At 48.1% G+C, this 26696-nt stretch overlaps 1 protein-coding gene across 1 annotated transcript in view; it reads left to right on the top strand.

Annotated features, from left to right (window-relative positions):
- The first annotated feature begins 12661 nt into the window (after nucleotides 1–12661).
- Nucleotides 12662–26696, top strand: part of LOC131284037 (uncharacterized) — a 68077-nt gene continuing 54042 nt past the window's right edge. The window contains exons 1-2 of the mRNA XM_058312891.1: nucleotides 12662–12993; nucleotides 13288–13985. Of these exons, the coding sequence (XP_058168874.1) occupies nucleotides 12662–12993; nucleotides 13288–13985 (1030 nt within the window). The remainder of the gene's footprint in view (nucleotides 12994–13287; nucleotides 13986–26696) is intronic.

Below are 26696 nucleotides of genomic sequence, written 5' to 3'. Positions count from 1 at the left end.
GCCGCTTGAAATTTTGAATCCATTTTTGTGCGCTCCTTCTCTCTTACTCACCTGAATGCATTACTTCTACTTAATTTATCATCAAAAACCAAAACCAAAAAACCACACTCTTGCGCGAGCGACGGAATGTGGTACCTGCATCAAGCGGAACGCATACCGGGATGGCAGGATTGTCGGTGATAGTGGTCGCTCTATCATCCCGTTCGCAGACTCGCGGGGACGCGCTCGAAAATGGATTTTGGAAGCCTACTGCTAACCTCCAACATCGTCTCCCCCGTCGTTCGGGGTAGTAATAGCTCCAAAGTAGATAGCGGTTCCTGCGCTACCGGGAGGACAGGGTGACAACTGTCTTTGCGGTGCCGGTATGTGTGTTACGTAACTGATATAATATAATTCCATTCGGCAACTCGCTTCGCCTTTCGCTCCGAGATTTTCCACTTTCCGCTTCCACACTGTGCGTGTGTGTGTGTGTGGGTGGTTGGGTGTGGGGTGCGCTGTGATAAGAAAGCAACCATGTTGATGTATGTGTGTGTAACTGGGTGTTGTTGCTTGTGGTTACTGGCAAAGCAGCGTTTCACCGGGAAAGACGTCGCGAGCGAAGAGAAAGAGGACAATTTACCGAAGGAAAACCGTTGCTAAAATGTCAACCAGGCGGAGGCGGTAGGCGGTAGGCGGTTTGGGATATTTCCCGGACTAGTAGTTGGTCGGATTGGTCGAGTAATTCATCCCATCCTCCACACCCACCCAACCACCCAACGAGGAAGCGAATAAATCTATCCTGCGCACGAACGGTAGGATAACCATAAAAGTTGCAATCGAGTGAAACAAAGAAAGACAATAAGTCATCCCAGCCATCGGTGGCACACCGACGGGAGGCGGGGGGAGGTTTTGACAGTTGGCACGCGGGTGGTCCGCCACTCCTTCGCTTCGCGCTCCCAGTCCGGGCCCGATTACCCGGCGCTGGAAATGGAGGCGCCTGGTTAATTATTCCGTCAAACGAGATTGAAGTGAATCCGTGCGAAACGAAGGCGAAGCTGTTGATGGATGTACGGTTGCGTTCCCGGCCGCTAGCAGATGAGCCACAGCATACGTGCGTGCGTATAGGTGTGTTTGCAGCAGTGTGTGTGAGTGTGTGAACGTTCGGTTACTAGCCAGGCTGAGCTTGATAAATGATGGCCCCGTATCGCTAGTAACTGGCGCACAACCCATGAAAGAGGGGGGGGGGGGGGGGGTCCGGCGAAGGGGCGAGCGGGGTTCGCCGTGGGGGGTCGAGTTGTGGGTTGGGTGTGGGAGAATTAATGGCATACGAGGCGTGGGATTTTTTACCCTCGCAAGGCCTCGCCAAAGGCGCGCACAGTTTCCCACGGCGAACCGCATGCAAAGACGTTACTTTTCCGCATACGTTTGCTACGCTGGCTGCTGGCGATAGTGTGTACGATCCCTGGCGGCTTCCAGAATGTTCATCTTTCGTAAGGTTTGCTATAAAACCTATAAAATAAACACGCCCCGCTTAAATCCATCCGGTGACAAATTGCGAACCTTCCTGCTGGAAACGATTCTTACGTAAAGGGTGTGTAAATGACACAGCCCCTCTTCCGGTATTGAAGTTGTTCGTTTGGATCCGTACTGGGGGCGAATGTATTTCCCGCACGACGTGGGTTGATTAAATTTGGGTGTACTTCAAAGAAACCGCGTTGCTCCGTTAACCACCACGAAGAGGCTCAACGTCCAACGAGACACACACTCCATGTTTAGCAGGGCGAGGGTTTTAAAGATCCGACGATTTATTTTCTCAAGTTCTCGACCTTCACAAAACGAAATTACATTTAGCTGCACAATCGGGAGCGATTCGAACGAACCTTTTCTTTTCCTCGCCCGTTTCACCACCTTCGCCCACGGCAGGCCTGCCGGAGACGAATCTCGGCTAAGTGTTGAGCAAATACAGCGCTTCCAACAGCCACACCTCGGCTAGTTTCGGTCACCGTCGTGCCGTCACTTCCTGAATATGTCAATTTTGAAATGTTTACTTAGGGCCTCTACCGCCTTGCTGGAGGGTAAAGAAAACGAACTGTAAACGCCACTTCCGAGCCGAGCAGTACTTTGCAGGGGGGGATAGCTAATTTATCGCATGCGTTACAAACCATTGGGAAGGGTGGGGGGGAGGAGGAGGGGAATAAAAATTGCGACAATGTCTCGCGCGAAGGTTGCTGCCCAATTGCTGCATGCACGGCCAGTTCGGTTACGTAGCGTTTTTTTGTAGGGAACACGAATGGGATGCTGCAGCGGAAAGAGTAGAACTTTCAAGAGGAAGGAAGTGTATATGTGCGTATGTGTGTGTGTGTAGGAGAGAGAGAGAGAGAGAGGGAGAGAAAAATTGAGAGAAAGAGGAGAAAAGCGAGTGAGAGAGAAGTATGGAGCATCTGTGACTCTGTGTAAAGAAGAGAGAATCGAATCGAAGGAGAGCGTGTGACAGACAGAAACAAAAACAAACTCCTAAGGTAATAAGGTCCTACTAAGCGACTGAACGACACACACAAATAAACACAATGGCACTGACGCACCCTAACTGGATAAGTGGATATACTAACGCTGGATTGGGAAAAGATAAAGCAAAGGGTAGCTTATAGCAAAGGGTGCGGGTTTTTGATCGGCAATGTCGGATTTCGACTAAACCAGTGGCCTCTTGGATCCCCGAGTTGGTCAAACGCTTCGAACAGTCGGAATTGGGTGTGCGTGTGTGACTGCGTATGTATGCCGTGAAGGTGATCACGGTGATGTAGAGCGCAAGCGAGACGGAGGGACCTGGGTGTTGGGAAGAGCGAGGAAGCAAGTCGGCCAGTTTGTGCTCTAGCGTTGACATAAGATTCAGTACAACGAGCAAGGTGGCTGCTAGCGGTGGGTTGACCATCCCGTCGGTGGAGCCGTCGATACTTGCCGTCCGTGGTATATTTACTGGTCGACCGGTCGAGTGTCGAGGCACAATTACGGAACGCCCCAAAGTACGGTTGGGACCCCGAGGTTAAACGCTGGATATCGAGCGAGGCGTCGGAAGATCCTCGATATGGGACGCTTTGTGGACGAGTGTTTCTTCAGTTCTTTAGCAAGCGGTTTTTATTTTTGGCAACCGTATTTGTTTACCACTCCGAAAAACGGTGAACGGTGTGCGCTTTGTTTGTTTTTCTTCGCTTCGGACCACACTGCCCTGAATGCCTGAATGTCTGGCGAGGGATAAGTATGTCCCTTCGAGTGCTTGACACAACGCACGGCTTCAGTGGGGGCTAATTGGGGGCGCCATTGCGGGGCGGGGGAAGGCTGCTGGTAGCTGGTTTAACTCGCCCATATATCTGGCAAGTGGCACTTGTCCGCACAACCCGATGGCAGCCACTCCTCCCCGTTCGAGTGGATTATCTCGAACCTTAACGGAATTACTTGACGATACTAAGCCAGTGCGGTGATTGTAATGCTGCTTCGCCTTCTGCAAAACCCTCGAAGAGGTAGGGCCATTTTTCTTTCGTCCCTTTCGATTCGAGGCCCGCACGGTTTAGGCAAAGTTTTGAGTGTTGGGTTCGGTACGGTCAGTCATTTTGTGTGTGTTTTGTAAAGCGAACTATTGGCCTCAAATCGTGCGAATGGAAAGCGTTCGAAAGTGGTGAAAAATTATCCATTCAAGTGGCTCAGCATCCAGCATCGGAGGTAGCTCCAAATGAACGTGCACGAAGCGAAGTGAAGCATTACCCAAATCCTTAACGTCTGTGTGGTGACGCCCTGCTTTCAACACATTCAAACCCGCACACACACACACGAGGACGAGAGCGTGTGTGGCAGCGTACCTTGCATTACCGAGCATTATCGCTGTGTGTTGTATTTGGTGGCTTTAAATCTCTTTCTGGTTGGATCTCTCGCTTTTCTTTCTCTCTCTTTTTTTCTCTCTCTCTCTCGCTCTCTCTTTCCCTCTTTCTTCGGTTCGTTCAGGGAAAACCGCTTTCCCCTAGTGTTCTCTCAGTAAACACGGACCCCGTCGGCCATGGGGAGCCTCCGCATTGTTGTACGCTGTAAACGGAAGGGGGACCAACATTCCCGGTGTGTGACTATGTGTGTGCGTGAGAGAGTTTGATGGGTAGAAAAACACATGCTAGCAATAATTTACTTCATACCACATGCCTATCTCCGATTCTATTTGGCTCTCGTTGCTCGTTACTACTCCGGAAACTCTCTCATGTCTCGGTTTGCAAGTAAAAGAGCTCGAAATAAACACGCAAACCCGATGAGCGAAGAGCCAAAGGAGACAGTGTCCAACTCTCCTCTGCGATCGGGCAGTCTTAAGTATCCTTTTCACGCGTTATCATAACCGTGGCTATGTCTGCTCGTGAGTGTATGTTTGTGAGTGGTCGCTCGCACCACGCAGTTGTGTTCGATGCGTGTGTTATCAGTAACGGTGGCTCTGCTTCTGTCGGTTTCCTTATCATCTCCTCAACACAACGATCCAACGGTGATACACATTTGGGTTCTCCCATGCACAAACTCACACACACACACGCACACGTACCTAGGTTTGATCCTAATCGTTCTCTATTTGCTCGGTGCCTACCACCACCATTTTCCTACCCCACGTCGACTCTGTTGATCTGCTGGTGTCTCTCACTATCGCGGACTGTACGGACTTGCGGTGTCGTTCTGCTGCGGGGCGCTGCCAGATTTGGGGGCAATTTTTTCGTAGTCCTTTTTTTTTGTCCTGCTGTTGTTAGTTCCGGCACGCTGCACCCCGGCCATGTTCTAATCGCCGAAAAGGGCGAGACGAGCGTGCGTTGGGGGAAAAAAATCGCAAAAAGGAAAGCTAAAGACGGCGTGACTCGACTAACCGATTGCGGATGACGGTGGTTTTGCCTACGGGCGTGTTTCGTGTTGGCAGGTCAAAACGGCTCGGTATTAATGATTAGTTAATTTGCAGCAGAATGAACTGAGGGCAAACAATATTGGCACGCAGCGACGCAGTAGCACACGGTGAGCAAGCGGAAAAGCCGTGTAGCCGTGGAAAAAGGAAGAAAAGGTGAACGAATACAAACCGTGCGCACGAGGAGCGCTGAGCGTGCAGCAGTGATGGTGAGTGGTGACGGAAGTGGCCGCAAGAGGAAACAGATCCAAGCAGTGACGGTGAGAAAGTGACCGGTTGTGGGAAGGCGAAAAGTGACACGGCACAAAGCGAGCCGGAAAGCGAAAAGCCAACTGCCACTGGCGGCGGGGCAACCGCTGAGTAATTAAATCCTGCCCTTATCCACTGTTTGGCGAGTGCGTGCGTGTGTCTGTGTGTGTGTGTAGGCGCGCGCGTTGTGGTGGTGATTAATCACGCACGTCCGTCACGACGAGTCCGGTGGTGCCGATCGGTGGCGTCTTGGCGCTGCGACACGATGGCTCCCCGATCGGCGCGTGACTCTTGACAACGGGCCGCCGCTTCGGAACCTGGGACTCCAACTCCAACTCCCGGCAGGCCACTCCCGATCGGCGTGCGAGATCCCCCTGTCGTGCGCGTCCTTTTGTGCGGTCTGAAGATGTGGTCGTGGTCGTGATCGGACGCACGCAAACACAGACGCGCGGCGAAGCAGTTCCGCCAGCGATGTGTCGATAGGAGTACACGGCACCATCAACAACAACCGCACGGTGCACGGTGAAGTGAAAGAAATCGTGGCCCTTTGAAAGCTTGGTCGCCATTGAATGTTGTCCAGCAAAGGTAGCGATCGAGAGTGGTGTTGGTTCGAGCGATCGCTCACCATTGCTGACGTGCGTGGATCTCAAAGAGGAATCGCTTCGGGTGAAGTGTGGCAAGGTAGCAAGGATTAAACAACTACACGAAAACCGGAAGAAGCAGAAGGCAGAGAAAACAGGAAGGAAAATTAAGGAAGGGCGTGAGGAAACGCCCGCATTTTCCGCCACCTCAGGCAGTGCTAGTGTTGTGTAAAACTAACTCGTTAACTTTGTATATGCTATGCGTGTGCGCGTATGTGCGGGTAGGCGCGTGTGTACTTGAGGAGGAGGAGAATTATTTGTTGAATATTCGTATAAGTCGAGTCGACAGCAATAAACACTAGCCGAATGACGGATACCGTACATCCGTTCGCTATAATGGGGTAAGTCAAAGTTTTCCCACCCTTATCGCCTGCTTCCCCTTTCTATTTCCTGCCTCGCTAATGGGTGTGTGTTCTTGTGGGTTTGGTTGTGTGGGAGAAATATTTGGCGACTGCGGGAATAATTTAAAAAGTTTGCTCCTAGAGTTGTAGCTGAAGAACTTGTTCTGTAGTCTGATTGCAAAATGGCGGATGTTTCATTATTTTCAAGGCTCTATTGTGGCTTGAGAATGAATTAATCGAGGACTGTATCATTCAATACACCTGCTTAAATGTGACATTTTTTATTTAAATCTATAAATTATTATAAAAAACCATATATATCTTGCATAAAAAATTGTGAACATTTTATCTATTCTCCTGGCTTAAAGCACAAGGCCAGGGTTATCTAGAATGCATTTGATTTGTCGATCTACTACACGTTATCCTTAATTTTAATGTTTGAAAACGATTTATCATATTATTTTGTGCTTGAGTTTTACAAGATTGAGCTGGAACTGATAGACGATTACGAAGATGTATGATGTATTTTTATTGAATAACCTCGGTGGTAGTACACAAATGGAAGGAAAACTGAAATTTCAGTTTATTTTAAACATCAACGTTGGCGTTGCAAATAAAATTCCACTTCAAGCCCGCAACTCTTGGCAACAGATAGTGCTGTAAGATGAGGACCACACACTCCCTTTCGCCTTTGAGACGTAATATTTCATTCAGCCTGTTTCTGCAACCGGGCGAGCGATTTGATTAGCTCAACAAGGAAATAGTTGTAACGAGCGTGAAGCCGGCCGATGACGCAGGCGACGGATGGGCCCATCTCGCAAGCCTCCTCGTCGGCTAAGACCCGGCACGACCGGCGTACGAATATGTTCTTAATCAGTTTCACCATCAAATTCAATCACCAACAATGGCAGGCCCGATATGAGCTCGGCAACCGTGTCCGAGCTGCCCGAGTGATAACGATAATCCGCCGGCTGTCCATCATCATTCCGTTGATGGATTTGTTTTCCATGGTCTGTCGCTGCTCGTCCTCCACATCTCTTGCCCTGCGCTCAAGTCTGAAGACACTCGTGCGTGTCCGTGAAAGTGTCCGCAGCGAACGCTGCTCGGAAAACGCAACGAACTCGGGCGGCCGCCGTAGGGCGCTTACTCTGATGTGTGTGCCGAGGGTCACCCTCTCTCAGTCTCTCGCGTTTTCTTCCATTTGGCTGTGGTTCGTCAAGGATGCGGACGGCGGAAGGGGCAACTATTACCTACTATTTGCTCGTTGATGAACAATTTGATGCGCCATCGTCGTGTGACAGCGCGCGCCCGAACGTCTTGTGGAGCGTTCAATTGATGTGAATGGCGGTAGGCCGTAGTGGCGACCTCAAGGCTACTCCCTTGGCACGTGGTGTTGGGATTTGGAGGGCCGGGTTGAGGGGTAATCGAGGGAATTCAGCTAATCTACCACCCGGCGTTGCGGTGGTATTTGATTTTTATTAAATCATGTTTACAGCCATTGTGTGGCTCGTTGAGCTTTTTCAGAGTAATTCTAGAGGGCGCACCAAGGCAGTCGCTTGATAGTTTTATGACGAATGAAAGGAGGAGTAGTGAAGACGCAAATCTTTGAAAGACATGCGGACATACATTTCGTTGATACTATGTTTAAGGAATTGTTCTTCTAAAACACCCTATGATGGGACAGTACCTATGAAGGAAAATGAACACAAATCAAGCCAGATTTTGCAACAGTTGTTCAACAAATGTGTCCACCATATTGTTCGTGTACGAAAACTTCCATCCCTGATCAACTCATTCAAACTCATTGGCGAAACTGAAATCTTATCAGCAGTGCAAACATGTCCCTGCGCCAGACTTCACCGGCTAATGGAAATCGATGGTTTCTTATCATCTTTCCGAGTCGCCTAGCCTGTGTGTTCCACCAGAGCCGACTTCGAACCGGAACGCGAAACAAGAAGGGCAAGAGGGAACGGGTACGGGAAAAATTACCATAGTAATAGAATGGAATTTTAATGGTGCTTCGGGATTCATTTCATCAGTCACCCGGTCGTCTCTCTATCGTCAGCTTTGTCGTCATCGTCGTCATCGTCATCGTCGTCTCCTTCATCATCTTCAGAGGAAATAAACGATTTTGGGTTGGCTAGAGGATGAGTCAAGTGGCACATATTATTCGATCGTATTCAATTTCGGCGCGGCTCGATTGATCGATTTCGTAATCAGCTTTTGCGGGTAGAAGAATTAATTAAAACCACCCCGAGGAATGTTCAGTGGTCGGAGTTCAGCTTCCAATTTTGGAGAAAAAAGAAGAGTTAATGCTTGGTGGCTAAATTTCCATCAATATTTATGTAGCCCTTGACTTACCTAGGATGCAAGGGTATTTGTGATTCCCTTCAGGTGTTCAATGTAGAATGTTCGGGATTACTGCTGACCGATTATTTAATGCAAATTTTCTCCACTCAACGCTATGTTTTCCAAATCTCTTCGATCAATAAAGTTGGAACAGAAAGCTTTCAAAAACTCAATAAACAAGCCATAGAGTAAGCAATAGATATAGACATCCATCGAGCTCCCGAAAAGGCAAGATAGTTAAAGAAATAAATGCTTACCCCAGCAAGTCCCAGCTTCGGAAATGCTCCTGCACATTTCTACCCTCGTTTCTCTACCATTCATCGGGACTTCGGTAAATAGCATATTGGGCGCCAGTTTCAGCATTGATATGGTTTTGATTCGGTGTCCGGATTTGATGATGGTATCGTTGGTGGAATGAATAAAATATGCAAATTATAGTCGATTATTTTAATTCGTTTCATTTTCTCTGTCATCATTCGCTCATCGTTTCGAAGGCAGGTTGAGTTGTGGAGGACGTTGGGTTGTAGAGCAGATGAAAGCGGTTTTTGATGATGCCGGGCTAGGGATTTCAACCGGTTTGTGCATGAAAATGGATAGTACATACTTACTAATGGTAGAATATTTATGATGTGCTTTTTCTTGGTTGATAGGAGGGTTAAATTTGCGTCCTGTTTAGGCAGGTGTGGTCAGTTCACTGGCATTAACATGCTGGTAATAACATAAACAATAATGTAGGACTCATACAAACATACTTCAAAGTAGTTAATAACGGCCATACTGATGAAATCACAAAACACCAGGCGTCTCCATCGAGCACTTTTTCATAAACCACCAGGCGTCTTCATCGAACACTTTTGATAAACCACCAGGCGTCTCCATCGAAAACTTTTCATCAACCACCAGGCGTCTCCATCGAATGCCAGCTCGCTAAATCGAATGAAAAGTGCCCGATTAGCAATGCGTATTTGCTGCGCACGGCCATCATTATTCCCCAACGAGAAATCCGGCACGTTGGTACGGCATCTATTTTGGTGCCGGACCAATTTCCCACCCATGAACACTGTCACACGCGCGTGCGGACATTTTGATTGACAAATGCACGCAAGATAGGCGGTAGGTCAAGGGCAAGGGGAAAGATTTCCTCGTCGATTCGGCCACCGGTTTCGCCGTCCGCTTTTGCACATTAAACCGCGAAGGCATCGGAACAGGCCGGAAATTGATTTGTTGTGTCACTCACCAAACTCCAATAAACTCGCCCATTTGCCAGCGCAAATTGATTATTAAAAGAGAATTCAATCCAATCCCTCGAACCAACGTTTTCACGTTTCCCCTTACTGATGCTCGCTTTTCCTTTCACTCCATTTGCAGGTTTCTAGATACGATCATTTTCTAGGCGTTGCTGTATCAACGATTTGAAACGGACGATATGGTAAGTGTTTGGGTGTGGTACGGGATGGGGCTGAAAACCGATGAAAACGCGGCGAGCGCACCGATGAAATGGCACGCCGATAATAGGAATTCCCTCGGGACACATCCGTTTATGCGGGCAGTAAAGCAGCGAAAAAGGGCATCCGAGCACCGGGCTTTGCACAGCGACACTGTGAACGCGGAACGAGCGCGATTTCCACGCGTTTCCCTTTGGTGCTCTTTTCCCGGTCGGCCGACCGAAAAAAGGTTCCGACTTTGCCGACTCGCTGATGCCAGCTTGATTCTTGGGTCGCCTTTGGCTCCATTTTGTTTGTTTCTGTTTCTTTTTCTCCACTACTCAAAACCTGCTCACCGTCCCCCCCCCCCCCCCACCCATCCTGTACCCCACACTTCTTATTTTGGTTGCTCTCCTAAACGGTAACCTTGTGTCATCACGATCCGGAATCGGGCGAATTGCACAATCAGCGGGAATTCGCCGATGGGATGGCGAACGAATAAAAGGGAAGAGAAATAAAAAAAACGCCATTCACCATTCGGCAGGAGTTCCTCGAGCCGAACAAAAAATAAAAAGGAAAATAGAAAAACGGAAGGAAACGCTCCCGAAGGGCGTCGCAAGAATGAAAATAACATCGGTGGGAGACTATTGGATCGGTGCCGGGTCGATGCCTTTAATGTCATTTTAATGTATCGAGATAAGGCGTAGGCCGAAGAATAGACAATTTTTCACTTTCGAGAATGCGCTTCCCGGATCAGGAGCGCCGCGAAGATAAGGTTGGGTGAGGAAGCCACGCGAAGTTATTCATAGGACGGAGTAGTGATTTGCTGTCATTAGCGAGCGGTAATAATTTCAAGTAAAGTGTGATTCCCGCGTAATCTGATTGTAACCGTTACGTAAGAGCATTAGGCAGAAGGTATTTTTCATTTGTTTCTCGATGTTCATTGACCGTCGAAAATATGCCTACAAAATGCCATCATGCTGTTTTTAATAGTTGACGAGAAAAGCAAAGCGTTGCATACTTTTCTCGAGTGTTGGATCATCGTTTGGTAAACGTTATCGCAAATCAATGTTGCGAAACGAGCGGTTTGTGGTGGCATCGTTTGGGTTTGCTCAAATCATCGAACACTCACCGTCTTGGTCAAGTGCCAATCAGATGAACGTTTCGGGAAATCCCGAAATCGAAAGGAAATCCAAAAAAAAAAAACGGAGCACAGCATACGTGAGGGGCAAGAATTCCCCAGTCTCTCCTCCATTGCCCGGAATGGACACAATGGACGCTGTTTGCACACCTAAAATCTTCGGCTCGAGGCAAGTGAGGCTCGGGGCCATTTGCCGAATAATCTCCCGGTTTCATCCCACCGAGTGTCGAGATCTGAATAACTCTTGACAAATTCGACAGGCAGAAGTGATTGCATTGTACTGTCAGCGGGTACCTTCACCCCTGACGAGGGAGAGTGTGTGTGAGAGATAGAGAGAGAAGAGAGCGAAAAGGATACCAAAAAGGAAAACCGTAAGCGTTTCATCAAGGACCGCCCATCGGTTACCTCGTCAAATCATCATTCAACCGAACCGGAACTGGGTAAAACGATACAGGATAAGGGATACGACACCCCGAGGGCGAAAGCCTTTTGCACCACTTGACCAACACCCCTCTCCTCACCATTCACCCCTTCCTCTTGCCACTTTTCTAAACCGATCCCGAACAGCAATCCTATCCGGCACGGCTCCTCAGGCAGGCTGCTTTGGGGTGGAGCACATTGCGCCCTTCGCTCTGTTGGAAATGAGGAAAATCGGTGGGGCGGGGGTGAGAGTGTGTTGCCTTCGGTTCACGGCACAGGCAGGCCAACGAATATCGAGGGAAATCCCTCATAAAGTTTGTTTACATACTTTACTCCATTATTATGATTATGTAAGTGTACTTCTATTTTGTCACAAACTGGGCGAGTCGCTTTTCCGAGAGATTGCACACAAACACACACACACACACACCCACAAATGCTCTCCGGAGCGATCACATCCGGTTGAGTATCAGGTTGGAAAGGCGCAGCATGTGGCGGATAGAAACACGAGAGAGCGTGAAAAGATAGTCAGCGCGATTTTTCTCCTCAAAGTTTGTTTTCGCGTAAGAAAGTAAAGTATTCTTTCTTACAGCTTACATTGTAGACGAAACTGTCTCAAATTGTTGAATCAAACGCTTTAAAGTTTTCCATTTTCAGTATTTTTTAAATCTTTCATCGTTAAAAAAAAATCATCTTTAAAAAAAGATGGAAATTCCAACAATCGAAGATTTCACTTGTTTTGAATTTTTCTTACGTGTTTTGACAGCTTGAGAAGCTTTTCTCCAAAGAGACAATGTTAGTATTCAACCGCGAATGGCAGTATAATAGCAACAGTATAACAGCAGTATAACAATCGCGAAAGCTCAGATCTTGGATGAAATGGGACTTGCAGGGAAATTCGATGAGAAAGGAATTATTTCGCGAACAGCTTTCGAGTCATTTTACAAGGAGCTTTCGGGTAGAAGCTTTTAGTATCCTTGAAAAATAAGAAAGCTTCAGTGTGGCTTGGGTGAAGTGAGCTTTCGAACAAGGATTTTCGAACATGCCAACGGTTCGGTGGGGTGTTCCCCGACGGGTGTTATGTAACAAGTAAACGCCCTTCCGCGGAGCCATCAGCATGGGAAATCGTGAAGGAAACGGAAAAAACGTGGTTCGTGTTAAAATAATTTCCTCTTTTTCCTCCGTTTGTTTCCACAGGGCACAGCATGGCCTCAGAAGTATCATTCATCGAGAGGACATGCCCGTTCCAACACGCTAACACACAGCCCGCGCACCGCGACTGCCGCCGCCAGAGCACCGCTGCCAACCGTAGCCGCCCCTTCAAGCTGGACCGCCCCGCCAGCGGGGAGTTTCACGAGCGACGAAAAAAGGAGGAAAGCGCCCGAGAAGCGACCCCGTCGCTGCCGCCATCATCATCATCAGCATCATCGACGGCAGCAACAGCACCGCCATTATCGGTATCAGCACCAACAGCGTCCCTACCACCACCACCATCACCAGTGGCCATCAGCAGCAGCGTATTGTCGCGGTCGGCTCGGTCATGGAGCGCCACGCAAACGCCATGCAGGCTGCGGCAGGGGAGGGTGGTGCGCGGTCCCCGGCGGAGGCGACCGCCCGGTAGAGCCGCCGTCCGCTGGCCATTCCGCCCGCCCCGGTTGCTGCCTTTCCACGCCACCCCCGTCGCACCGCAGCCATCTTTTTCGAGCCACTTTTTTACCGCCGTCGCTGGTGCTGGCGCTGCTGCTGCTGGTCAGGCGTGGCTGCGCCCGGCGCGCCACACGCCCTCCTCGGCCCGCTGCACCCTCCTCTCCCCCTGTGCTCACGTTAACAGACAGTCGCTGGATGGACGGCGCCGCCTCCTTCAACGCCAACGCTGCCGTCACCATCGCCGCCGGCGACGACGACAGCGAAGACGGTGCTGGCGGGGCGTGCAGGAAGCGGAAGCCACCGCGGAACCCCTTGCGGCAAGCGGCGACGCGGCGGCCCCCGCGCCCCTCGTCACCAAGTGTAAACAATTCAACCATCAATGCTTCCATGAACCCGAGAATACCGAAGACCTACGTACATTTGATAAGAGTAATAATTTTGATAACGAGTACCATAATCTTAAGACAAGCGCGGCGGGGCGGGGCGCGGACCGGCCCCTGCTCGTGCGCATCCTGCTCGCCAGCCTTCTGTCCCTCTCGTCGCCGCTCGCACTCGCCCCGTTCCGGCCCGCCCGCCCCGAGCCCGCGGGATGGAGTTCCGAACCCTCGTACCGGCTCCGACCGTGCAGCGGGCGAAGGAAAGCCCGGGCGCGGAGGCGGCTCGTGGTGGCGGCGCTCGATAGTAATAGCACTTGCCACGGGAGCGCTCACAGCCATGGCGACGCTAATCACCGGCAACACAACTACAACGAACAGGAAGGGCGGCAACGGCCGTCGGGCGGAAGCGTCCTCTGCAGGCGGAAGTACCACGGCGTTCGAAAGGCGCTGCGCGTGGTTCTACCAGCTTTGCTCATTGTTAACATGTTCACGTTTCTTCATGGAGGTAAGTGCCGTTGTTACATTCGATTTACATTCGATGCGCTTTCGTTTCATTTGTAATCATCGTTACGCACACGTTTTGTTTGTACGAGAACACCCTGCACGTGACCTGAACTGACTAAAGCAGGGGTCTCAAACACCCCAATTGCTATTCATTTTCAGTATTATTATTAATTGATACAACTGAATTCACTTAACACTGTGTACTGTACTTGAATTATTCAGGGTACACACATTGTTTTCTCCTGTAATTATTTTGAGTTTGTTCTACCGTTTAGTAAGTAAGTAAGCAAGTTCTACCGTTTTGGCATTATTTTTTTGCATTTGCTGATATTATTTAAATTCCAAGAAAGATTTTTCAAGCACCACCAGTGAAGTCGCTTATTAAAGAATATCTGTGGTTTCCTAGAAAATCAAATTAGAATCATTGAGACGATTTATTCATGCGCAATGTGTTCAGAAAAGAATGATTTCAAAAACGATAGGAAAATTAGTGATACATTAAAAATATGTGTGAAATGCGTAACGTCGTAGAAAGTATTGCGAAGAAATCCAGAGTATTTATAGAACATTCCAGATTTTTGAAAACTGGTGGGTATTAATTTTGTATGTCCTAGAATAACAATTTATAAAAGTTCCATATATGGTTGAGCAAAAACCATCAAACTTATCCTATGATTTATGTATGAATCAGTTACAGAATTAATTACAGATTACATCTAGAACAGATCACTGTTAACAAGCGATAACCGTTGATGTACACTTGTAACAAATAATGTTTGTTGAAGCAGACACCAGATCAGGTGAAATCCTGCGCAGTTACCAATAAATTTATTTATATGATCTGTATGTTGACTCAGATTAATCAATTCACGCTTTCCTACTGCAAAGATGATTAATGATCACTGTCAGCAAACACGGATGTTGTCTGATGTTTGTTTTTTATTTTTAATATTTTTTAGTTTACTGTTAGCATGTTCTTTTAATAATGGAAGCAATGTTATTTCAGTGAACTTTAGCGAATGGTGAGAGAGATGAAAGTAATATTGATCTTAGCTGCTCGTCGGGTCAAATTACCACCAGAGCAGATGGTCAGTTGATGGCAGTTTCTGAGTTGCGACTAGTAACCGAACCTCTCTGTGTTGACCTAGCTGTATCGTACTAGAGATAAATTAAATACATGACTTGTCAACTTCACACCGCCCGAAACCCGATGCTTCAGGCTCCGGTTACTGACACTGCACCGAACCGGGATGATGTTGTTGCTACTGCACGGAATGCCCACCATAAATATTAGCAGCGCATGGTAGCGATGGAATTCGGGGGAGGAAACCCCGAAAACATACACACTCCCCGGTTGATCTCCGGATCGGTTCACGCTGTCACTGCTGACACATGACTGATACGTGCCGGCAGGCCATTCCGTTATGTTTTCAGCCTCGGTGATGAGTTTCGCTTTGTTGTCTGTGGTGGTCAGTTTAGGAGGCGAAGTTGTAAAAAACAAATCCCTCCAAACAGGAACCGCACGGAACTGGCAGCAATTCGGGACGGTTGTTTCGTTGTGAACTTACAAACCGTGCCTGGGAGACTCATCGTTTGACCGATGAAAAGCGGGAAACTAGCAAACTGACAAAAGAAAAAGAGCCTCGTTTTGGGTTAGGCATCATTGTTCAATGTTACATCATTGGGTAAAATACGACTGAGCCATGAACGCACTGCTGTTTGTCGTAGTAACTGTTTCATCTTGCTTGGATTCTCTTTTGGGACATGTTATTCGTTTGTAGTGTAGATGAAAGCAATAACAGAGAAATGATAAATTGTTTCTTTTCGGTTTTGATTGCTTCCATCTAATTATAACTGTTTTCACCATGAACTGCGAGCAATAACAAATGAAGGCGTAGCTTTAATCTTATTTTGATGCCTGCTTCTTCCTGGAAGTTGTAACTTTGGCAAGGTTTAGCTTATTTTGAATAGGAAGATTTTCGTAATTACCTTGAGTAATTGTTTTCTTCTTTCTTGGAGCGCAAAGATAAAATAACTGGGAAAAAATACAAAAATTGAGTAATCCATCTTCGGTGTATAAAAATCATCTCCATATTTTTCTCTTAACAGTGATTGAAGCATAAAATATGAATTTAATAGCATCAATTCACCAATCTGTTTTGCTCATCGGAGTGCTCTCTCTCCAGAGTGTACTTCAAAGTACGTTAACCTTTTTTTACGAAAAAAAAAAATATTGAACGATGGACGTGGCGGCGAAGGACAAACCCCTGTCCGTAACGGCGGATATTATTTTGATTACTTTCACTCATTAAAAATACACGCTTTTACGACGCGCTGGGACGCCGCGGCGATAAGTGAACGCCAGGCGTGCAACACGCCGGAAAATGAGTGCTCATCCACCCGACCCGCTTCGACACAAATCTCGCCTTATCCGTTGTTTAATGCTCCAGCATTATGTTTTCACCCGTCCCGTTTGACATTGCTCTCTTCGCCGAAAACGAGGGCGAGGTTTTCGTATGGTTATGGCCGGGTTTCCGAGTTGTTCTGCCTCCGCTACTGCTGCTGCATCTGACGCTGCAACTGATGGGTTGGTTTTTGCGACTGACGAGTGCGAGAAACGAGTGAGTGTGGACTGTTCGTTTACTTTCCTCCCGGAGGCCACGTGGTTTGCGGTGCCGGGCGTGCAAGTGACAGTGATTCCCCGACCGGAGTCCTGCCCAACCTCAAAAGGGGCCGGACGGGTGGGAGGGTAAAAACAAACAACTCTGCGCTCTGGCCTCCGAAGGCGAGCACAATTACGCAATCCTGTTACGCCCCTTGCCGACCCCGACGCTTGGAAGAGCTTCGAGCGTAACTCACACTCGTCCCCGTCCGTGGGGGTTAAGTGGGGCTGGCACAGTTACGGTTGCAGTACGCTCGGGCTTTTTTCTCGCATCTTCCTGGCGACGAAGACGAACGACAGGAGTATTGACACAGCGGGAAAATGGGAGCTCGTCGAGATGAAAAGAAAGGCGCCCATCAGAAGGCTTGGCTTGGTGGAATGTGGACGAAGTCAACCAAGTGTGAGCCAAGCATAAAACACTGGAGCGTACAACAGCATGGAGCACGCAAACAAGCCGAGCTGGGCCGGTGAGTAACGAAGGCGATGCAGAGCAGCAGTTTAGCACGGTTAGGGTTTATGAATTTTCACTGATTCGAACGGGGCTGGGGCTGGCGGGGAAGGAACGCTGTTAGTGTAGTCGGCCTGGCATTCCAAAGAAGCCCCGGTGGCTTTTCCGACGTGCAGGTGATACTTTATTATCCTGAATGAACGATGGAGGCATGTTTGTTTGGCTAAGCTTGAACGTCGGTGGTATTTGTCTTATTTGTTTCAATTCATCCTGTGTGCATCTGGGAGGAAAAATGGCAACAGCTCTGAAAGTGTTATGATACAAATCTTTCGGTTTGAAAAGAAGTTTATCTGATGCTTTTTGTTTGTGTTTTGTGAGTCTATGTGCATTTTTGCAAATCATGTTTCATAATTTTAATTACACTTGCTTTGCTCTGCATAATAACTTCGTCACTTAATGTACATGATTAATTTTTTTTCTTATGAATTATTTGTTTAAAAGAAATATTTCATTCAATATATCATACACGAGAAATCTTACCAACCTCGGTTGAGTAGTTAAAATCACCTATTACCTTATTTGAAATACTTCATTTGAAGAAAGCATTGTAAAATAAAACGTGTTTTCAAATGTTTCTTCAACACAGGGCTTTGCACAACAACTTTAACAAACTTTAAAGTACGCATAGTTTTTCAGCTTAAAATGGGTGCAGTGTTTAGGAAAATGGAATTTTAAGTACAAGATCATGATTTTCACTTCCTTAGTGTTGGCTGGTAAACAGGTGTTCTGATAAGTATCGCTTAGTAAGTAAGAATTACAAATGTCACAAAACAACACAGTAAAAATATTAAATTAAGTTGTAACACCCAACAGATTTCTAGTCTTCCGCGTACCATTGAGGCACAACTGTGCGTGCCAACGCAGTAAACAGGGCGTATAAACCCGGCGACATTACAACGTCAAGCACATAATTTACCACTTTTCCGACGGAGCAGAAAAACCACCACCAGTTCTGTCGTGTTTTCGTTAGGTTTTTCTGTACGAACAGGACAGCTTTTGTTTGCCCAAAACAGGAGCTAAACTTCGGAGTCGTCAAATATTTGTCGCCCATTCGATGCATTTCACATGCCCCCGTGCAACCCTCACACTTTCTCCGAGCGTGGAATGGATTTGTTTTGTTAAATTTCACCCCTCATTTTCCCCCGCCCCTGTTTCTCCACCGTTTCGCCTCATTGAGAGAAGGTTGTAACACGTTGCCTTGTCGAGGGGGAGCTTCTTGCGAAAGCGTTTGGTGGCGAATGCGGAACGTTCCGGGACGATTCGCATTCATATTTGAGCAGATTTTAAAGTACCAACTTTACGACCCCATCCAAGTCGGGCGCGGCTTGGGTCTTAAAACGTACAATGCGCACGAAGCAAACGGTGTCCACGGCTGTTTCCTGCCGGCATTCAAACATTCGCACACTTCCTGCGTTCGGCAAACGTCTAGCCCGGTTGGGGCGCTAATGCGCACGAGGTGGAGCGGCGTTGGCGGGTTGTAAATTTTAATAACTTGCCCCGTGGGGTGGGAGGTTGGAAATGTTCCTTCCTTTCCGTGTTGCTTGGATCGTAAAACTGTCAGCACGTTTGATTCGTTCGGTGTACTTTTTTGACACCTCCCTTCCGCCAACCGTCCTGGAGGGTGGGTGAGCTTTTCTTTTCCTCCTCCTGCTTTCGGGAAGGTACTTCGGTCGAACACTTCGTTGATCCGTTAATTTCGCTGAAGGTAAAGCCTTCCCGTGCAGGGAAACGAAAGAGGAAGAAAAAAGTAATTCCGGGGATCGTTTGTTATGAAAATGGAAATGTTCGGTAATGGAAATGTGATTAGCACGGTACGGGCGACGGTGGCGCGGTTAATCGCTACCGGAAACTCAATTAAAGCCCGACAGCTTAGGGAAGACTACGCCAGCCTCACTTACCTGCAGAACCGGCCGAGCAAAAACTGAATTTAAATAACATTAAATCATATACTTTGGCTAATTTTTAAATCCCATCTTTATGATCCAATCACTTGTAATCATCGACTCGCGCACACTTGCCGCACTTTCCAGTGGGGGAATAATTAACGCGACCGGAGTCCCTGGCGTGCCTTGCGAACCTCTCGGAAGGGCAGGGTCCTATCTGCCGGAATCAGCCGGAGCTCAATCACTGGCTGCCATCATCCGTGGGACGTTAATTAAAACATTCACCCGCTCGGCGCTCGATCCTTGCTCGTCTCGAAGTTTGATGGGTACCGGCAATGACGCTCAACGCACCCTAGCTTGATGGTAGGCTTCCCCCACAGCTTCCCCCAGAGCTACCAGAGCGCAGGCTGTCGATAAATTGGACTGGATGAAATTGCGGCCGTCCCCCAAGCGGGTTGCCTCCCCAGGTAAAGGTACCCGGGACAACCCCTCGTAAATAGATCCCTCACTGGTTGGGTGGGGTTCTCGGTGACCCCGAAATAGACCCAAGCTTCCCAAGGTTCTCTCGGCGGCCAGTTGCCGGTTGCTTTAAAAATATCGCCCATCACGGCACACACTACTGGTGGCGAACCTTTCTTGCATGGCACAAAAAAAAAGCAAGCAAACAACCAACAACTAAAATGAGAAGAAAAGGTTGAAAAGGTCGGACCAGGTCTTGGAACCGAGGGGGTGGACACGAGCGACGTTAAAGTTACAACCACTGCATAGGCCAAAATTCCGCAGTGGGTAAGACAACAATTTATTAAAACCCAAGCCCACCCAAGGAACAAGCGGCCGGACATTTAAGGAAGGGGAAATGTAAGTGGGGGACGTTACGGCTCGAGTGGTCTGTGACGGAAAGAAATGCCTCCGACGACAGCCGTCCCGGCACCCGAGTGGACAAAATGGTGGCGAATTTCGGGTGGGTTCTTCAAAGGCAATCTCCTATCGCTGCTGCGTAGCCTTATCTTCAATCCTCTTACCACCGCCCGGATGGTGCGGGGGACGGAGGGGAGGGCTGGCGAAATGCGAAAATGCGTGCACGAGTACCATCTTTTCCCCGAAAATGACACTCTTAAGGGACTCCAATTCCAAGGACTCCCTATCAAAAACCCGCCCGAAGCATCTTTAGCCTGTCAGCTTGAGGCAGCTGTGGTTGTATGTGTGTGCGTAGGGAGACGAATGTGGCCCCGCGCGGAGGTGGCGAAAAGCTAATGCGGTAAAAAATTGATTTACGCTCCGCCAGCGTTTGCCGAGGGAGAAAATCTAATAAATTACCGTTCGCTTAGTGAGGGCCACTTGCAGAGATTAATACACGATTAATAGTCAACTTGGGGTCGGTCGAGGGAACCGGAGGGGGAAGGTTGGGGTAAAAAATATCTTGACCGAAAAAAGGACGATCTCATCAAGCAACTTTCTTATTGCTTGCTCAAACATAATTTTCATTGTAAATAATGGAGTTGGAAAAGCTTGCCTTTTGCCAAACTTAACTGAGGCGAACCGTTTCAATTTAATCAATGATGGAAAATGTTTAATCTAGTAAGATTTGAGTGGGAATATAATTCATTTCGTAGACTTTAAATAAAAACCTTGAAAATATAACTCCAAAATTTTATATACACATCACGTTAAGTTTTGATATTTTTTTCTATCTTCAACTTTATTCAATTTAATTTTTGATGCTCAAAACTACGATCTCTTTGTCACAGCTGTTATTACAAAATAAACCTTTTATAGTATTGTTTTTAAACTGTTAATGGTTTTTCTGATTTTTGTCATTTTCTCTCTCCCTCTCTCTGCTCTAGGTAAGTGAATTTGAAGCGAACAATCGAACGCGATGGAACTTGTCGTTAGACTGGTCGAAATGCGGTAAGTCCTCGACGCCATCTCCATTCAATTTGCGGGAAGCTTGCATAGATTCAACATATAAATTCAATTATGCTATTAACGGGATTCCTGTTGGTTTGTGCTGAGTGGCTTAGCTTCACAAAGTGGTGAAAGCGAAATTCAGAATTGTGTTTGAATGTTTGACTCGAGTGCTTCGGGGCGCCATCGTCACGTGCCGATGATGGTCGCGATGCACTTTTGGACGTGAATCATCCGAACGACAATTGATGGGAGCGGCGACAAAAAGAAAACACATTTGCCTGAAATCGTGTTTGCCACAAAACGCGTGGGAAAAAGGACGGTTGGGAATTATGTCACCCATGGTAGGAATTTATGGGACAAAGGGGAGCTCCAATCTACAAAGCACCCCGACTGTAGGCGATGCATAAAACCTAAAATCCTCCCTCAGAACACTTGGATCGAACACACCAACACACACAGTTACCACCCTGTGGTTTCCCGGAGGCTCTAACTGGAATTGAAAAATGTGCATTCGTGGAGCCTTCTGCACGCCCCTTTTTAAAGGTTGGTAAAGGTAAAGGTGCAGGTACGGTAAATCTGAGTGATAGTGAATTGAGTGCGCACCGAAGAAAAATCTAGCACAGAGTCCGCTAGGAAAAACGAAGCGCTTTCACTTCCCATGGGCGTTCTACCTGGTGCTCCCGAAGTGGTCTGAAGATGAAGCCGCGCTTGGAGTGGGTTAGGGTTTATCGCATGCTATTAATCATCAACAGGAGGTCTATTTCGCCCGGCCAAGGGAAGCTCTCCGTTCTGGCATCAAAGTTTTATGGAATAATGCCAAACACAGTGGAGTGGCCGTATCCTTTTCGTTTCGTTGACTTTGAACGGGGGTGGGTGGAGGTCGGAATTGAACCCTTTTGATTTAATATTTGATTTCATTAAAGAAAACACCGCAAGTCACGTGTCGGTAGCACAACGAATCATAACCCCATTTCCGTTTGTCTTTGGTGACATTTTCCAGCATCACTGCTCAAAACGTGGCGTTATAAATAGCGCAAAGAAAACGGAGCTTTACTCGGATGAGAGAACGAGCCGTTTTTTCTTCTGCTTCGTCCGACCTTTTAAACGCTCGTTTGTTTTTCCTGTTCGTCATTCCGAAAACTAACCAACGGAGGAGACAAAAACATACCTTTTCCTATTTAATTTCCATTTCTTTATCGCATCGTCCGTAAATTGTACAATGGTGGGTGTGGTCGGAAGCGTCGGTACTATGGCGATTTGTTTTTCCACGAGGAACTGATAATGTTTTACCTTTACTCATCTTCAGCGCGGGATGTATTCGGCACGAAGCAACTCGCTGTTCCGCTTGCCTTATTACATCTTGTTACGGTCAATGAGTTTCTTTTCTCGTGAAAACTGCAGTTTTTTACAACTTCGCCACAGCCGACCGGAAATGTCAATTCCGGCGTTTACTGGGTTACGCTGTTTCTGTAGAGAAGATTTCATGTGCACTTTTCCAACTAACATAGGTAAACAGAACGTACGGGACGATTGTTAGTTTGTTGCGATGTTTTTCCTTATGACTATAATAACTAATAACTATTGGACATTCCAATCGGTGGCCGGCAATCATCAATCTCACGGAAAACAGCCTCACAATAAATGTATTTCCATCATTCACTTTCTCTCGAGGTGTAACGCTACGATAACTATCAATCTGATCGTTATACCATCATTATTCATTGTGCTTTTTATGTCACATCTGTTTGCGTCCAATAATTAGCCATCCAGGTCATGAAACGATCATGAAAATGATATGACATTTTTTTTATCCTCGCGGAAAACGAGTGGAAATCGTAGATAACATAAAACATAATCGGACGACAATCAATCCGGGTAGTTTTTATTCGAAGTTTTTCTGCATTAATTGATACAATTTATTTTATTAGTTATTTTCTTGGAATAAATACATGTTCCATATTAATTTCTGCATGCCGTCTGAGAATGTTGCACATGTCAAATAATACGATAGTTTGTTCCCAAATAATCCGAGAGTTATTCTTAAAGCTATTCCAATCGGCATGCATATCCGACGATTACATAAACACTTTTACCTCTGGATCTTTTTTGCTATATTGTGATTTAAAGCAGTCAAGGATGCTGCTAGAAACACAATCAAACATCCAGGGGGTCATCCAGCCGTGCGGATGTTCTTCGTCCTTTCTCCTTTCCGGTTGAGTGGATCGGTTTTCCATTCATTGCGATGGGACGAGCTGCTAGCGATCGAATCGAGGCCAAGAAGTCCGCCCAGCGCAGGAGGACTTACACTCGCCTTGCAATGTCCTTGGAACACCAGGAACCCCGGAGCGGCACTGTTTGCGACACTTGACCCACCCCGTGTGATTGGAAATTTACCGTCCACCAAGAGGGGGGGCCCTTTGAAGGACTCAGCTTACCTTTTTCGAAACCGAAACCGGATCGACGCGTCCTTCGTCGGTAGACGTCAGCAGTTGCTTTTGGTTAGCAAGAAACTTACACATGCAAGCCATGCACCCGTGCTCCACAACGGAACTGTGCAACCCTTGCGCGTTACATTGCAAACACACAAACACACATACGCTCACACCACGAACGCACGGCGGTAAATAAGGACCGCGCGGGAACGACGCAGACCATGATGATAATGATGATGTCGAATGGTACCGGAATGGTTCGGCTCCCCGTCACCCCGAGACGTCTGTTTCATGGAGGGAGAGGAGGAAGAAGGTGTTCGGGTTTTCCCGATGAGCGCGTGAAGCTGGGCACTCATTTTCCCCTTCGCCGGTTGTCCGTGGTAACGGAGCGCTCGCTTTTCCGATTTCGGGACGATCAATAGTGGGCCGAAGGTGGCACTTTCAGGGCTGCCCGGTGCCGGTGCCGTGAGTGAGAGTGCCTTCCGGTCCTGGGCCGGCCCCGGCCGAAATGTCCTCGGAAATGACAAAACGAACCTGATGGTGGAAGACACTGGGCAGGGAAGGGGGGATGAATTCCAGTTCCGCTCTTGAAAATGAGATGATCAGCCCGGTTAGGCTTACGGGGCTAGAATCGGGAGCAAGGACGTGTTCGCCATCTCCCGGTGCTCGGGATTTTCATGCACCCCTTGCCGTCCCCCCTACCCATCTCGAGAACTTCTGCTTCCGGTGGAGGCTGAAGAGGGTGCAAATTAAGTCCGGCAATGGAGCGTAACCGTAGCGCGAGGCCTGGAAATGTTGAACGCAAAGCTGCTTACTGCGAGTGCTCCACTCCAGCCAGCCGCCGGGAAGGATCAACTTCGCACCGAAAGGACACTACGGAGGGTGAAAAAAATACGAAAAATAAGAAACAAGACATCGTAGGAGGACAGAGAAAAAACACGCGATGAAAGCCCAACAAGCGGGAAGCGACCGAAGAAAAGGCAAATGGCAATTGTTTCAGCAAAAGTTGCCTCCAGCAGCGTCGACATTGGCGCTTCAGGTTGTGTGGGGTTGCTTATGGCTTTCCCAACATGGACTTGCCCGGAGTCCGACCCGAGAGTTGGCCACCAGATGACGCACGCCGTTACGTCGCTAGGGATGGTTGCGCTTTTCGGATAAAAAGTCCCGCAACGTTTGCTCGAAAAGAAAAGCAGTCACCCGACACTCCTGTCCAACATCGTTCCCCCGCCCACGCGAACTCGAATCTCACCCCCTTGCGGGTGGACGAACGATGGTGGAACGGGATCGTTTTTGCCTTTGTGTGTGCGTGTGTTTGTTGTTTCCATTCTTTCACGCTTTCGGATGATTTTCCCGCTTTTACTCGCCTCTTTGTGAAACATGCCAACACGTTGGACGGTGGCACGGGACGGGGAGCGCGACGAATGAAAGGGGAACACTTAGCAGGCAGAAGGCAAAAGCCGCGAAGGACAGCCGGGGCTGGGCCCCGCCGTCGTGGATGGTCGCTGAATAATTACGGTCCCTTTCAGGATTCGGCGCTCGAAGCTGTGAGGTTGGGGAACGACTTACGGAGGAGTCCTTGGGGCAGGTGGAAAAGTTCCTTCGGGAGTCAGAAGTGAAAGGTACGAATTGTTTCATTTCAAAGTACATGTGTGTGTGTGTGTGTGTAATATCCATTCTATGCTACTTACAGCGTTACATTCAGAAGCTTCTTGAGTATCCCCACACCGCCTTCGAAATGGAAATTGTTCTGGGGTTTTATGTGGGAAAAACTGAAGATACCAAAGGTAGGGAAAACCTCGCATCAACCAACCTTCTATTTCTCTACCCCGGAGCATGAAGTTTTTGTGAGTTTCTGAGTAAATTAAACGTTCCTTAGTGCGACTGTTTAGAAACGCTTACTTTGTTTTGTTTTTGTTCGAAACGAAAAATGACTTTCAAAGGAGATTTTGAAGAAACTCCTGTCTAGTCCTAATGGGTGAAGTTTTCTCGGCATCTTAATTGAACATGACGGTAGGCTTCCACAACCCTGGATAATAAGATCCACCTTGATTACGTACGTAGCGAGAACGTATGCTGCGGTTTCGGATGCAATTTTCCTATGAAAAGGGTTGCCCAAAACTTGCGGTTGGTTGGCCGGAGTTCCGCCGGAGACAGATTTCCATTTTTCACCAAAAAGTGAAGACGTTTTATATGACAAACACGCACGAAGGTGCAGTTACAACGACACCGCGCTACTTACGCGAACCGGTCCCGGAAAATGAGGGGGAGGGGAAACATAGTCCCGTCGCTCGGACGGTGTGGTTCGTTAGTTTAAAAGGCAATCAGTTTTTCCACTTTTTCACACAAGCTAATCTTTTTCATGCCCCTCGGAGGCCTACGGGGGCAGGAAAATGGAAATGGCACCCCCATCTCGAGATGCTGTGTGGGTGCCTTGAGTTCCACTCGCCACTCAGCTGGGGAAAACCGCGCTCACTCTACTGGAAGTGCTTCTGTATGTCTGTGTGTCTGTGTGTGTGTGTGGGTTGAGTGCTGGTACCGAATATTTGCCCACTCTGGAAGTGTCTGGACGTTCGCTTTTCCTTATCGGTCGCCCGGTTTTTTTTTTTTATTTTCTCCTCCCGCCCGAAGTGGGAGTGGGCACTCAGCTTCGGCTCGGGCTGTAACCGGGCGGTTGCTAGGCGCGATTCGGGCGCGAAACCAACCCTCCCTCACCACCCCATCTGTTCCACCCCCTCCCCCATGCGACGGAAAGCATCTCGGGTTTTTTGGCCCCAACACCGATCGCTCCGGGGTTCAACGTTCAGTCGATTTTCGTCGGCCGAGCTGTAAAGCAGTGGCAGCCCGTGTTGTTGACGCAGCCAGCGAGTGCGTGTGTGTGTGCGCGTGTGTATCGTGTGTGCGTGCGAGTGTAGGTATCAATGTGGGGGAGGGATCAGGGTGAAGGGCAAACCAACTCTCTAGTGGAGTGGGGGAGAGTGTCTGCTTCCAAAAGACGGCCATTCCAAAGATTCCATTTTCGGTACACCTAAAAACATGGTTGGGAAAATGATTCTTGAAGTTGGCGCTGTTTACAACTACTTGGTGGAATGTTAAGGCACATCCGGGGACACTCCATCGATTGACATCGGTTTAAAACGAGCTAGCAATTGTCTACCGCTCTTCCGGGCACGTCCAGTGACAAGAAAATTGAGATTCGCTGGTGCCCAAAGTCCAAAACTCTTGCTGTAGCGGAAACGGAACTGACCGATATCTCCCTGCAAGAAACAGATGGCAGCGTGACAACGTAACGAGACGTGCCGGAAGCGGAAGTAAAGTGTCA

Source organism: Anopheles ziemanni, chromosome 3 (genome assembly GCF_943734765.1).
Source record: "Anopheles ziemanni chromosome 3, idAnoZiCoDA_A2_x.2, whole genome shotgun sequence".
Taxonomy (NCBI): Eukaryota; Metazoa; Arthropoda; class Insecta; order Diptera; family Culicidae; genus Anopheles; species Anopheles ziemanni.
The sequence above is the reverse complement of the archived record's forward strand: the minus strand, read 5'-3'. Positions and strand labels throughout refer to the sequence as shown.